The sequence below is a fragment of the Pipistrellus kuhlii genome, unplaced genomic scaffold, assembly GCF_014108245.1.
Source record: "Pipistrellus kuhlii isolate mPipKuh1 unplaced genomic scaffold, mPipKuh1.p scaffold_m20_p_3, whole genome shotgun sequence".
NCBI lineage: Eukaryota > Metazoa > Chordata > Mammalia > Chiroptera > Vespertilionidae > Pipistrellus > Pipistrellus kuhlii.
In genome coordinates this window covers 174,574,338-174,589,557 of record NW_023425529.1, presented here as the reverse complement: position 1 = coordinate 174,589,557, position 15,220 = coordinate 174,574,338, and the positions used below count along the sequence as shown (strand labels likewise).

At 46.8% G+C, this 15,220-nt stretch overlaps 1 protein-coding gene across 8 annotated transcripts in view; it reads right to left on the bottom strand.

The window, feature by feature from the left end:
• Window positions 1–15,220, bottom strand: part of MFHAS1 (multifunctional ROCO family signaling regulator 1) — a 72,404-nt gene that overhangs the window by 51,862 nt on the left and 5,322 nt on the right. The window contains exon 2 of one of the 8 annotated variants that reach the window (XM_036455026.2): window positions 1,908–1,950. The exons of 6 other annotated variants lie outside the window; for them this stretch is intronic. In XM_036455026.2, coding sequence (XP_036310919.1) covers window positions 1,940–1,950 — 11 coding nt within the window. In that variant the 3' untranslated portion in view covers window positions 1,908–1,939. Of the gene's footprint in view, window positions 1–1,907; window positions 1,951–14,901; window positions 15,196–15,220 lie in introns of those variants that run through there. One more of the 8 variants, XM_045588910.1, reaches the window with a different exon arrangement.

The following is a 15,220-nucleotide window of genomic DNA, read 5'->3' as shown; positions in this document are numbered from 1 at the left end:
CTGACAGCAGGAGCAAAAGCATAGGAGCTGCTAGAATGATTCTCTTTGTTCACAGATAAGGAAACGGAGACCAGGCTCCTGGAGTCCCTGATCCACGGGATCTCAGAGATAAAAGATGATAGGCCGCTTTATCAGATGCTGGTGAAGCCGCTCGCAGAAGGCTTCCCGGCATGCTCACCTCTGTCCACAGCAGCGGTCACCAACCTTTCGGACCCCAAGGGCCACCGGTTAGCGACTGCTGGTCTAGGGGACATCTGTCCTCTGTCCCCCTCCAGAGAGAAGTACGTGGACTCCTTGGGGTGGAGGTGGAAGAGGAAGAAGAGGAAAGTTACTCATACGTGACAATCTGAAGTTACACACGCGGATTCCGAGCATGACACACTTATCTGCATGACGCCCGTGTCCTTGGAAGGCCAGCGCGTGTCTGGGCACGGCTGAGAACAAAGCCACCAGCACCCCACCAGAGCCTTCAAAAGCAAGTATGTGTCTGCAACTAAAGACAAAGGATTCTTTTCTAACAGAGGCTTCCTCCCGGTTTTATAGTGGCTCTGCCTTCAACGCAAACCCCCCTCCCCACACCCCATCCCCGGAGAGTTAACTAATGCGCCTTGAGTCACAAACGGCACCATACGTCAGGAGATTTATGAGCTGCAAAAAGGGACAGTGGGCGGGCATGTTCCAAGCTTTCGGTGAACACCTGGTGCCGGCTACACCGCACTCGATCACTTCCTGGAAACAGAACCTGTGTTTCTGGCTCGGACACTGAATGGTAACAGCCCTGCTCATCGACCAGATGCATGACCACCCCTGTATGTGGATCAGCTTCTCTCTCCCTCTTTTTTAAGATATGTTTTCACTGATTCCAGAGAGAGGAAGGGAGAGACACAGAAACATCAATGATGAGGGAGAATCCACTATGGGCTGCCTCCTGCATGCCCCCTACCTGGGATGGAGCCAGCAAAAAATTAGCAACCCAGGGATATACCCTGACCTCCTGGTTCATGGGTCGACACTAAACTACTAAGCCACACAGGCCGAGCGGGGTCTTCTCTTGCTGCCCATGTCACACAGAAAAGACTCGGAGGGGCAGAAACAGTCCTCAAGAAGCAGCTTGCACAGTCCTATTCAGGGGAAAGGCCAGCTGCAGGAAAGCTGGGCCCAACCATCTCAAATGCCAATTCCTCACACGACCAAACAGAAGACAAGCGCCCTTTCCTCTTGCCCACACCAAGAAAAAGAGGTGGAAATACAGTAGCCACCAGGAAGAATGCACATGACAGGAAAGGAACCAGAGGGCGTGCATGTGTGTGTGTGTGTGGGGGGGGGTGGGGGGGCGGTTGGGCGGGGAAGAAAAGGCACACACAGTCACAGAGGATTAACAAACGAGAAAACTCAAAGGAAACACCTGCCCCAACCTCGAGGGGCACAACCAGGGCCAGCCATCTGGGGTGTCAGCGGAGGGGACAGGTGCAGCCGCCAGGGGCTGCGCGGCCCATTTTGGTTACTGTGTGCTGGGCACACAATGGCCCGGCTCTCCGCAGACCCGGGAGCTGATCTGGGCATCCCAGCGTTCTGGAAAATTCACATGTCTCTCTCTCTAATTCGTTCTCTTGCAATTTATAGGCACCGAGCCTCCTAAATCCGAGGCACCGCAGCCATGCCACACAGATGTGTAGCTTAGGTGAACTAAGAGAAGCCCAGGATTAACACGTATTCTTCATGCCGTGTTCGGAAAACGTGGCTGCTCTTTCCTCCTCACCGTCTGCATTGATCTGGACACTCGGTATGAGATGGAGGCTCTATGTGCCGTTCTCTTTCTCCAAGAACCTGACGGGGGATTTTGTTAGCTGTGAATAACATACTTTAAACACAAAAGCCACTCTAGCAGGATTTGACTGTTTACCTTCTTTGCAAGTCAAACACATTTTAGTGGGCTGGGTTAGACCCATCCTTTTTTAAAAATATATATATATATTTTATAGATTTTTTACAGAAAGGAGGGGAAAGGGATAGAGAGTTAGAAACATCGCTGAGAGAGAAACATCGATCAGCTGCCTCCTGCTCACCCCCTTACTGGAGATGTGCCCGCAACCAAGGTACATGCCCTACACGGCAATGGAACCTGAGACCCTTCAGTCCGCAGGCCAACACTCTAACCACTGAGCCAAACAGGTTTCAGCCCATCCTTTTTAAATATATTTTTATTGATTTCAGAGAGGAAAGGAGAGGGAGAGAGAGATAGAAACATCAATGATAAGAGAGAAACACCAACCAGCAGCCTCCTGCATGCCCCCTACTGAGGGACCGAGCCCACAACCCAAGGATATGCCCTGATGAGGTAGCAAACAGTGATCTCCTGGTTCATAGGTCGATGCTCAACCACTAAGCCATGTCGCCTGGGCTAGACCCATGGTCGGCAAACAGCAGCTCTCGAGCCACATGCGGTTCTTGGGCCCCTTGAGTGTGGCTCTTGCACAAAATATCACGGCCTTAGGCGAGTCTATTTTGAAGAAGTGGCGCTAGAAGAAGTTTAAGATTAAAAAATTTGGCTCTCAAAAGAAATTTCAATCATGGTCCTATTGATATTTGGCTCTGTTGACTAATGAGTTTGCCAACCACTGGCTAGACCCAATCTTTATTCACTATGCTCACGGAAGAACAAATGGTGCGGATGATCTCTTAAATTTTGAGTACAGGATCCACCTAAGGCACATTTCCCGAGGCTAATTCCCAAGCTGAAGTCTAGAAACAGGATGGTGTGAGCTCAGAAGGCTGGTTGTAGGGCGGGAGAAAAAGCCACCCCACTGGCTCAGGTGGGTTTTCCCGGGGGCCGAAAGCCAGACACGAGGTTTCCAGTCAGTGAAACTCGGCTCATTATCAATTCTTTCCCACTAATTCCTCACCTCCACACAGCGTTAGTCTATCTGACACTGTCTTGTTGTAATGAGCAGCACATTTGTTTGCAGGCATGTAAGATTTGCAATTATTGCTGTGTCTAAACATTACATCCCGTTATAATGGATGAATTAAGCTGTGAAATGCATAATTATGCTGAAAACAGTGGTATTCCAATATGCATCACAAAAGCCAATTACAAAGATTACTCTTCTTTTAAATCACAGAGGTAAGCTTTTTTATACCTCCCAAGCCCCTTTTTAAGTCCCACCGTTTTGACTCAGTCATTTGTCTTTTTCTAATTGCACCGCCACAGTGTTCTGAGCACAAGGAGGGGTTATCAACCCTGAAAGAAATAAGGTTGTTTCTCAAAATTCTGGAAAGTGGAGAGCTTGCTCAGCTTAAAATCTGTAAAAGAATCTTGAAAGAATCAAAGGCCTGTCACTTTAGGACTAAGGAAGCAGTACTTCCATTGTAGAATACTATGATATACACACACACACACACACACACACACACACACACACACACGTACATATATGTACGTATGTATATATGTATACTAGAAGCCCGATGCATGAAATTTGCACAGGGACGGAGGTCCCTCAGCCAGGCCTGCACCCTCTCACAATCCGGGATCCCTTGGGGGATGTCCAGCTGCCGGTTTAGGCCCAATCCCTGCACTCTGAGACTGCTCGCCTGCCTGCCTGATTGCCCCTAACCACTCTGCCTGCCTGCCTGATCACTTCTAACCTCTCTGCCTGCCTGCCTGCCTGCCTGATCGCCCCTAACTGCCTGTGCTTCAGCCCCTGCTGCAGCAGCTTCACCCAGAAGGATTTCCAGAATGACATCCGGAAGGTCATTCGGCTATCCAGTCTAATTAGCATATTTACATTTTTATTACTATAGATTATCTATAGGTGTGTAACTGTTCATATAGAAGCATCTTGAAAATATATTGTAAGTGATCAACAGCAAGGCGCAGAACAATGACTATAAGTGATCTATTTCAGGTTAAAATATTTGCAAATATGTTTTCTTTTCCTTACAAGAAATTCACAAGAAACATTTCACAGAGGAGAAAGAGACTTAAGGAGGGACTAAAAAAGATAGGCTTTTGCTTCTAAATATATCATCCAAGTACAAATATTACTTTTTATTGTCAGTCAAATTTATATTGATGGAGAGATTATGGTACACTGTGTGATTCCCTCTCTTACACCTTTGAATTTAGAAAAATAATAATACTTCATTTAATCATAAAGGAAGCTATCAATAAATTGTACCCAATGAAATCTGAAACTTCAAAACATGTTTTTTAAACATTGAAAAGGCAGATAAGCTAGAATGCCTGGCAGGTGTGGCTCAGTGGTTGAGCACTGACCTATGAACCAAGAGGTCACCAGTTCAATTCCTGGTCAGGACACATGCTCAGGTTGTGCACCTGACCCCACTAGGGGGTGTGCAGGAGGCAGCGCATAAATGTTTCTCTCTAATCATTGATGTTTCTCTCTCCCTCTCCCTCTCCCTTCCTCTTTCTCTAAAATCAATACAAACATATTTTTAAAGGCAAATAAGCTAGAAAATAAACACCTTAAATCTGATAAACAAAAGGTCATCATCTTTAATACATAGTGTTCCTATAAACTGAACTCTGTGATTAGATCACCGTGATTAAAAACACACAGCTAAGATGATGATGTCAAAAGACATGATCAGACAACTCACAGAAGCAGCTGCACAATCAGACAACACTCAGAGGAAAACATTCACGTTCACTAACTGAAATCTGACCCATCTGTGAGGCGTGGTTTCCCGTTCACTGTCAGTGCACGTTTAAGATGATGCCCAAAGCTGAGGAAGGACAGCGAAATGGACCCTGCACGCTCACAGGTGGGAGTGTGAACTGAGTCCTCCCATGAAAGACAATGTAAACATGAATGACTGCACCTACACAGGCTTTGCCTTTGCCTTAATGACTCCACCTCGAAATGGGGGGTGGAGGGAGGAGGAAGGGGCGTGGAGGACTACTGCCCAAATAAGAAAGAGCTTTTACATAGAAACTAGAGGGCTAGTATGAAGTTTCCTCAAAAAACTGAAAATGGAACTCACATTCGACCCAGTAATCCCATTCCTAGGAATATATCCCAAGAAACCAGAAACACCAATCAGAAAGGAAATATGCACCTCTATGTTCATAGCAGCACAATCTACAATAGCTAGTATTTGGAAACAGCCTAGGTGCCTGTCAGCAGATGATTGGATCAAAAAACTATGGTACATCTACACAATGAAATACTATGCTGCCATAAAAAAGGAATTCTCATCATTTGCAGCAACCTGGATGAAATTGGAGAACATCATGCTGACTGAAATAAGACAGTCAACGAAAGAGAAATATCACATGACCTCACTCATTTATGGATAATAAAGAACATTATAAACTGATGAACAAAAAGATAGATACAGAGCCGGGACCGGTTTGTCTCAGTGGACAGAGCGTCAGCCTGCGGACTGAAAGGTCCCGGGTTTGATTCCGGTCAGGGGCATGTACCTTGGTTGCGGGCACATCCCCGGTAGGGGGTGTGCAAGAGGCAGCTGATCAATGATTCTCTCTCATCGATGTTTCTAACTCTTTCCCTCTCTCTTCCTCTCTGTAAAAAATCAATAAAATATATTTTTTTAAAAATAGATACAGAGACAGTAAAGCAAAAAACGGACTGTCAAATTACAGCGGGGAGGATAGGGAGATCTGGGAGAGATAAGAGATCAACCGAAGGACTTGTATGCATGCATATAAACAAAACCAATGGATGAAAAACTCTGGGGGGGGAGGGCATGTATGGGCGTGGGGGGAGCAATGGAAAGATATGTACCCATATAATATCTTAATAAATAAATTTTTTTAAAAAGTAACTAGAGGGTCGATGCATGAAACTCACGCAAGGGGCTCATGCCTCGCAGCCACGGTGGCTTGCCGCAGCCCGTGCCATGGGAGGACAATGGTAACCCCTCGCTCCTGGGGTTGCTGGGAGGATTAAAAGAGATGGCCCATAAGAAGCACTTAGCTGCCTCTGGAACTTTATGAGAACTCAACAGTCGCCGACTCTCATATTTTCCCCCAAGCCTCCATTCTTAGACAGACAGACGTGATAATCTATAAAATAAAATCCCAGTGGTCATAATGCCATTAACGACCAAACAACCAGTCACCAGGAGGTGCATGAAGTAACCCCCACCCCTGAGCCGCTTGCCATGAGAGGGTGGTGGCAGCAGGGTGTGGCTGGAGACTGTTGAGGGACGGCAGCTGGAGGGAGTTTCTCGGAGCAATTGTGGGGTGGGGGCAGTTTCGTGGGGCAGTCTAGGTGCAGGGGAGCCTCGAGGAGCATTCACAGGATGAGGGGAGTTTCAAGGGGCAGGGGGAGCCTCGTGAAGCAGTGGTGGGGCTGGGGGGGGGGCGGGGCCCTCAAGGAGCAGTCAAGGGGCAGAGGTCACGAGCACAGACTAAGCCTAGGGATCCTACTTGTGCACGATTTCATGCACTGGGCCTCCAGCTAATACAATAATAGCCCTATGGCATGAAAAATAAGAATCTTATTAAAACTACAATAAAGTTGATAGCCAAACGGTACCTAGGAGAAATATGATTTTTCTGATTTTATCTCTTCCTTCTCCATTCTTTCTTTTTAAATCCCCCTTTTCAAAATCAGAAAGGAAGGAGGCTTCACTCTCCTAAGCCCAATTCACTAGTGCCGTAACAATGTATTAATACTACGTTCATTTATATGCACCTCGTTTATATGCATCGTTTTAGCTGTGGGGAGGATCTGAGAAAAGTTAACTCTTTAATTCTCTCAACATTAAACATGCTAAGAATGAAAAACCACCTCAACAACGCATCCCTTCATCAAAGAAATCTGTAAGTAGCAGCCATATATTTTCCTGATGACAGGATCCAATTTAATTTATACTGCCTTTGGAGTGAGTGTGCGTGCAGTCTTTGGTGTTCAGAATCACTGATGACTTCAATCCCTCTCAATACAAAAGCAAATCCATAAATAGCTCTGAGAAATGTAAAGCCTTCTGAAAGAGGAGGCATCGCCCCCTTCCCTCAAAAAGCTGATTAATTTTGGAAGTTTTTAGAAATCTATAAAATTTTATTTTATAGATTATCACGAATTTTCCTATCTCAGCATCCTGCCTATTTTGAGATCTGCCTGAGCCTTCTTGAAAACAAATGATCCAAACTGAAAATCAATGGAAAAGAATGACTTCCCACCTACTCACATAAGTCATCAAATTCAAAGCTGTAGCCAATCTTTCTCAGTATGATCATATTTTCCCCCCAGAAAATCAAAAGCCAGTTTTTTTCAGTAATTACTCAAACATGTAAGTGAATTTCTGTGTATGTGGTCAGAGTCCATATATACAAGAATCAACAATTGCATCACCAAAGTCCCTGTCAGCTCCCCATGGCCAATGCCATGTTTTTGTGGACAAAAGGGGCCACATGCTAACCTGCCAAGCTCAGGGAAGGCCTGCATGGCAGTCTTGCAAACCTAAAGACCTGGAGTAACCACAAAGCACTGTCTGAAATTAAACTTTAACTAAAAGCAGTTAAGGTGGGAAGTCACTTCCTAGGCCCTTATCTTCCTGACGAGGCCAACGTTTACCTTAACTGAGCTTATAGTCTTTTTTCATCTACAATAAGATAACATATCATTGAAATGTCAGGGTAACTTGTAACGTCTCCTCCCTCCCCAGGACCGCTGGGGACAAAACCAATACCACAACAGACACCACAGATTCCTTTACTGTCAGTGGTATCACGGTAATTGTTGACTATTAACCATCCTGCACCCACCTAAGTAAAAGAAGTGTATGTCTATCCTTTTATTTTTTATCCAATCTCAGAGGTTTCCCTCTTTGCTTTCTCCTACCTCTCTAATCTATCACCAATGGATTTCATGTAATCTTCCTCCTTTGATTGTAATGCACACAAAAAAGATTTAAAAAATTCCATTTTCTGGAGCATTATCCCAATTCACTGAGATTCTGCTTCCTGGCAATTGCCGTCAGTGTGGCTCAAAGAAACTTACAAAAGCTGGTTTGGCTCAGTGGATAGGGCATCAGCCTGTGGACTGAAGGGTCCTGGGTTCGATTCTAGTCAAGGGCACAGGCCTGGGTTGATTCTCTCTCATTGTTGATATTTCTAACTCTCTCTCTCTCTCTCTCTCTCTCTCTCTCTCTCTCTCTCTCTCTCTCTCTCCCTCCTTCCCTCCCTCCCTCCCTCCCTCCTGTTCTCTCCAAAATCAGAAAAATATATATATATATTTTTAAATGAAGTGCAAAAAAGCACATACAGACAGACAATAGGAACTCACATGTGTTCTCTGGTCCCCATTAACTCACAAATGCCACAGACAGACCTGTCCTCACATCAACTAGGAGTAAGAGGGTGTCCGTTGCAGCCAGGTTAAAAGATGTTCAACAGCGTGGCATCTCAAGGCCTGGCTAAAAAGCCCTTCTCTCCTTCCGCCACGTCTTAGTGTCTCAAAACTTGGCAAAGGAATTCCCAGTCAACCCCCACCCCCACCCCCGCCCCCAGGCAGGAAGCCAGCATCTGAATCAGCTCCTAGCCTCCTAGCACTTGGCTTAAAGGTGTGGTTGTACAACACTGGATGCACTAAATGCCAGGAACTGCTGCCTCACAAATGGTTACTGAATCTCCATAAAAGGAGGAGGAGGAGGAGGAGGAGGAAGGAGCAGCAGCTGGGACTTGGTGAGCCACTCAGACCAGAAGCAGAAAGGCGCACACAACCGAAGAGCAGCAGCCTTGACACAGCTCCAGTTTTCCTTTCCTCCTAGTCCTTCTCACAAGCGCCCTTGTGCACAGATTTGCAAAAGCAGAGGAAGCAGCTGGAACAGCCTGGGTGCCTGGGGCTGCCAGTCCAGAGCACGAGTTCCTTCCTGAGGCCCATGACAGCCTCCAGGCTCACTGTGCCCCTGGGAATCCACCGCTGGGCCCCCCTCCCAGCCCCGGCCCCCCACCCCCTTCCCCCACCCTACCCCCCGCCAGGACCCCGGGACCTCTGTCCCACTCCACTTCCCCCCTGCAACGTCCTCTCTGCTTCTGTAAACCTATGGCCAAAGATAAACATTTGATTTTTGTTTTGTCTTGTTTTGTTTTGTTTTACTAATTTACTCTCTAAGTAACAATACGTACTTCCAGCTAAGAGATTATTAATATGTTGAGGAAGGAACATGAGAAAACGTTTTCAAGCACTCGGTGCCAAAAATAAAAAATAACTACGAATGTTCCCTTCTCCCTCTCCACGCAAGTCGGCCCGGCTGGCAAGGGTGTCTGGGAGTCGTTACGCATAGTAAACAGCATGTACAGATCCATCTCTGCGCTCACTGCAGGCAGCAGCCTTTCCAGGCGCTTCCGTGAGCTCAAACCAGCAACCTTACTCCGTCCGGAGCTTCGAAAGCAGGGGCACGTGGGTGAAGAGAAAACAGCTGGTCCGCACCCTGAGGAACATCTTCCCGCACCACCAGCTCCACCCTCCTCCCCGTCTACAGTTTCCCTTTCCGAGAGGCCAAAGTCAAAGTCAGGGTTGGGGCGGGGTTAGCTGGAAAGAGCTCCGGAACCTTAACTTAGTGCTCGGTCCTGCAGGCTTGGGGAAGAGGGGTGCTCACTGCTAAGGAGAGAGAAGGCAAGGTCAGGTGGCAGAAGGCTCTCTGTATTCTGGACGTTGAATGCTTGAAAACTTTTTCTCATTTTCCTTCATTCGCTTTGCATCCTGATAGCTGCCCCCCTGCCCACTTTTGCTCCCACCACACCTTTCTTTGCTGAAAGAATTAGGAGTTGGATATGGAGGACAGGAATATATGTACCAGAAGTCACATGGGAAAGTTATATATGCTTACTTTAAAGTGCACACTTTAAGCAACCTAAAAAAATAAAATAAAAGCACTTTGCCAAGGAATTGATTAAGAAACACCAGAATGGCCGAAACCGGTTTGGCTCAGTGGATAGAGCGTCGGTCTGCGGACTGAGGGGTCCCAGGTTCGATTCCGGTTGGGGGCATGTACCTTGGTTGCAGGCACATCCCCGGTAGGGGGTGTGCAAGAGGCAGCTGGTCGATGTTTCTCTCTCATCGATGCTTCTGTCTATCCCTCTCCCTTCCTCTGTAAAAAAATCAATAAAAATATATTTAAAAAAAAAAAGAAGAAGAAAGAAAGAAAGAAACACCAGAATGACTTGAGTTCTTTAAAAATATCCAATCCGCTCTGAGCCCCTTCCTACCTGCTCAGCCCTGCACCGGGCTCTGTCTAGGGCGTGTGAGCTGCCGGCACAGGAGACATCAGGCCTCAGAGAGGAGAGTGTAGCTGCGGGGGAGAACTGCCACACGTACAGAGGAGAGGGTCTTGGTGGTTCAACGAAGACCTGTCCTCATGTGTGTTCAGGGCTGTCAGGGATGCCTGTCCATCACTGTGGGTTCTAGGAGCTGCACAGACATGAGGAGCCAAACGGGGCTCAGAGGGTCGGCCTCACTAAGGCAGACGCAGGGCTGGGGGAGGCGGCCAGAACGGGGCCTCCTCACCTCCCCGATGAAGGGCAGGAAAGCGGCCCCGGAGGGGAGGGAAACCTGGCCGCCACCGGCAGCTGGTTCTGCAATCAGAGCAGCTGGGCCCGGGAGCACAGACCTGGGAGCACAGTCCTGGCCGTTCCTGCCCCCAGCAGACCCACCTGGTATGCTTTCCAGGCGCCCGGAACACAAAGCAGCTCAGCTCTCCTCCCCACCCCGGCGCTCAGGAGCGCCAAGGAGAGGGCCAGAGAAGAGGACGGCACCTGCCCCCTAGATTAAAAAAAAGGGGGGGAGGGGGATTGGGGGGGTCCTGCCAGTGTTGCTCGATGGTTAGAGCATCATCCCGTACATCAGTGTTTCCCTGTGTGGTACGCGTACCCCCAGAGGTACGGGAAGTTCAGTGGGAGAACGTGTTGCACCGGAGTTTGGTGGGGATATGCACTGCACCGTGCTTAGCTGTGCCTGATTCTATGATCTCATGAGTACGAGGGGTACTCAGCGTTACGGAAATTATAGAAGGGGTACACATATGTCAAAAGTTTGGGAGACACTGCCGTACACCAAAGCACCCTGGGTTCGATTCCTGGTCCAGGCACATACCCAGGTTATGGGCTCGATCCCTGGCTGGAGCACATGTGGGAGGCAACCCATGGATGTTTCTGACATCAACATCTCTCTCTCTCTCTCTCTCTCTCTCTCTCTCTCTCTCTCTCTCTCTATCTATCTCTCTCTCTCTCTCTCCTCCCATCCTCTCTCTAGAATCATAAATAAAAAATAAAAATTAAAAATAAAATAAAATAAAATCATAAATAAGTAAATCAGGCCCTAATGGAGGGATAGTCAGGTCCTCAATCCTAACAGGCTCCCATGACGACAAGGGAATTCATGGGTGGACGGAGACAGCAACCAAAAATGTAAAAGTGTTCGCTCCAGCATCAGTCCCACTCCTGCCCCCACCCCCACCCCCACCCACCTATGGAGCAGAAGCCCCTCACTTCCTTACAAACACACCGAGAATAACCACGTCTCAACACGTCCTCTCACCTAATCCCCAAAACAGCCTTGTGAGCACACTGTAGCTGTTTTAGGCACTAAAATGAAGTAAATGAGTAACAACTAAGAGTTGCGTGAGGCTTCCTGGGAGTGAGACTAGCAGGCAACAGAGGAGACTGCAAACCCTCTGTGAACAAAGGAAAAACACTTTCTCAAGGGAATCTGCGCCGCTCGGGCAGGGATGGGCTTGCGATTTAAAGAAGAGACAGCCAACCACTTGATGCAACTCTTGAAGGCCTTCCCAGCCTTTGCATTCTACCAGGCGCAGCATTTGTTTCTCCCGCTGCATGACTAACGTTTTAACTTTTACAGGAAGCAAAGCCCAGCAGAGCTCAAAGAGGACCCTTCACAAAAATAAAAGCCAAGCGGCATCAATATTAATAGAGCTGAACTCTAAAGATAGTTAATAACCTTTGTGAAATTAAAAACAATGACTAATCCAATCCAAACAACTAGGTCAGCTCAAATCCCAGTCGCTCTAAAACTGAGATATAACAAGGCCGAGAACTTTGCTTTGCTTCAGTGGTCAGAATGAAGGGCCTATTCAGGGGAAGGACCAGCAATGCAGCGACAATGGGAACACTGGGGCATCTGGGGCACAGGGGAAGGAAGATGGGACGGGGGACGAAGCCAGAGGATCACTACAGAACCACCTGGGAGTTTGACAGAATATGTGACTGTCCAAGAAAAAAGACACTTCTCACAAAAGACCAAACAGTCATTCAGCCAACATGTGACAGGCTCACAGAAGCCACAAAGCCTCAAGCGTGTCTCCTGCTCAGAGAAGCGAACAACCTCATCAAAGAGCAATCAGGGCACATACACAGACACCAGCAGGACGGGGCCTCGGAGAGCTACCCAGTGGGCAAGAACTTGAACTCGGGCAAAAGGCACTTGATGGGAGATGTACACAGGCATGGCGTTAACTAGTGACTGAAAGAAACCAAATCTAAAGTGTAGAGGGCCCCTTGGGAATGCACATGGATGACCTTTAAATTAATGTCAGCTGAGTCTGAGGAGACTGGCATGGCCGTCCCCCGGAAACAGCCTCCCAAAATGTGGGACACAGTTATCAGTACTGATTTCTTATCTTTATCCATGTGTTTGGAATGAGGAACGAATAGGACCTTGACTTACCCAGGTCTCGATATGCTAAATCCCAGGAATGTGGGAATGAATAGGACCTTAAACCGCCCTCTGGAAATCAATAAATGCGCTGTGTGGTCTGTGGTGGGTGTTGACTGTCCCTCCATCAGAGTGACAGCATCCACCCGGCACCCAGCTTTTGGATCTATGTCTGCCTCTTGTCTCTTTCTTTCTTTTATTTCTTAGTCCCCAGCTCCTCCACTCAGGAACCGGTCCTTCTCCCTTTCCGTGCAGCACGCGGAAAAAGGAGAAGCACCCACCGCACCAAAAACCATGTACCAATGCTCTGTCTTCTGGCTGTGGGGTGCTTCCCAATTATCCTTAAAAAATAACCTTTTAGCCGAAGCCGGTTTGGCTCAGTGGTAGAGCGTCGGTCTGAGGACTGAAAGGTCCCAGGTTCGTTTCCGGTCAAGGGCATGTACCTTGGCTGCGGGCACATCCCCGGTAGGGGGTGTGCAAGAGGCAGCTGGTCGATGTTTCTCTCTCATCGACGTTTCTAGCTCTCTATCTCTCTCTCCCTTTCTCTCTGTTAAAAGTCAATAAAATATATATTTAAAATAAATAAACAAAAAATAACCTCTTATGATCTGGAGAGTAAGATGCTCAGTGAAAAATTATACTGACCCAAGTTTCAACTCATTAAGATGCACTCTTTCCACTTAAAAACACACAGCATTCATTCAACCACTTACATGGTAGAGCAAAGCACTGGAATCTTGCTGGAGGCCTATGTCCTGGCCTCAATAATCCACACGCCCAACCCTCCGGAGTATTCAGCTTTTCTGCCATCTTGGTAAGAAAGAACAGATGATGCCCGGGCAGCGTGGCTTAGTGGTGAGCATCAACCTGGGAACCAGGAGGTCAATAGTTCCGATTCCTGGTCAGGGCACACGCCTGGGTTGTGGGTGTGGTACCCTGTGGGGGGGGCTTGCAGGTGGCAGCCAGTGAATGCTTCATCCTCCTCAATGATGTTTCTCTCACTCTCTCCCCCTTTCCCTTCCTCTCTGAAATAAAAAATACTTTTTAAAAAAGAACAACAAATAGCCAAAACCGGTTTGGCTCAGTGGTAGAGCATCGGTCTGCGGACTGAAAGGTCCCAGGTTCGATTCCGGTCAAAGGCATGTATATTGGTTGTGGGCACATCCCCGGTGGGGGTGTGTGCAAGAGACAACTGGTCGATGTTTCTCTCTCATGGACGTTTCTAGCTCCCTATCTCTCTCCCTTCCTCCTCTCTGTAAAATATCAATAAAATATATTTAAAAAAAAAAAAAGAACAAATAAATATCGCACAAGACACTCCAGGACACCAGACAAGGTGGAGGGAGGCTGGCTGTTGGGAGCTGGCAGTCGTCAGTGCCCACAAAAAGCAGGGGAAGACTCCCACACCTGACCTTTAGGCTCATTAAAGCCTCATTCGAATTTCCTGTCACTCCACCCATTTATCTTAAGTGAGATAAATCAGTAATCTCTCTGGCCACATAATTAGATCTTTTTTTTTTTAAAAGAACTTTGAAAACCAAGAGGTAGTCAGCTGAGTTTTCCAAAACATGGCACTTCTTTCGTTAGTCAAAATAAAAGAAGAGAAACTCTGTACTTCCCTAGGCCAACTGCGTGAGTGCAGCTTAGGCTGGACTTAACTACCTATTGACAATGACAGGGCCAAGGCAGACTTTTCACAAAATAAGGTTTAAAACTGTCCGTTCAGCATTTCTTCTCTGTAAACACAAGAGAGACGGTCATTTGCTTTTTACTCGCAATGTCCCAAAACTGAAAAAAAAAAAAAAAAAATCAAATTCTAAATTTTTTTTACATTGGGTCAAAATTATCAGTTTACAGGGGTAGTTGACACTAATAAAGTGTAAAACTAAGTAACCAACTTATTCAATGTTTCTAAAAGCAAAACGACTTCTTAAAAAAGACAAAAGGCTACCAATAGAGTCAAAGGGTTCTGCCCAGGGAAAATACATTTTAATAGTCTAGGGACTGAATAAATGTATTTTAAATGGTTAGGACCTAACCAACTGAACACCCAACATCATAATTCTGTTCCTATATCACCTTCTAATTTCTTATTACTTTAACTCTTCCCAAATCTTTTTTTTTTTTTTTCCTTTATTTCTTTCTTAAGCCTCACTTAAGGGCATTTTTTCCCACTGATTTCTAGAGAGAACTGAAGGGAGGGAGAGAGAGATAAACACGAATGTGAGAGAGACACATCCCTTCTGAGCCCCGACCAGGGAATCAAGCCTGCAACCAAGGTTTCTGCCCTTGACCAGAATTGAACCCACAACCCTTCAGACTGCGGGCTGATGCGCTAACCACTGAGCAACCGGCAAGGGCATTCCCAAATCTTTTGGAAATGTGGCAAATACTAGCAGATGATGGCTATCACAGAAAAATATGAAAGAAGGAAATATGTTTTTTTTCCTTGCTGTCTTAATGCAATGAATGTACTATAACCACCTTTTTCTATAGATTTTGTGCCCTCTGCTACTTTCAGAATAGAAGCCTAAACAAAACAACAAGATAACTTA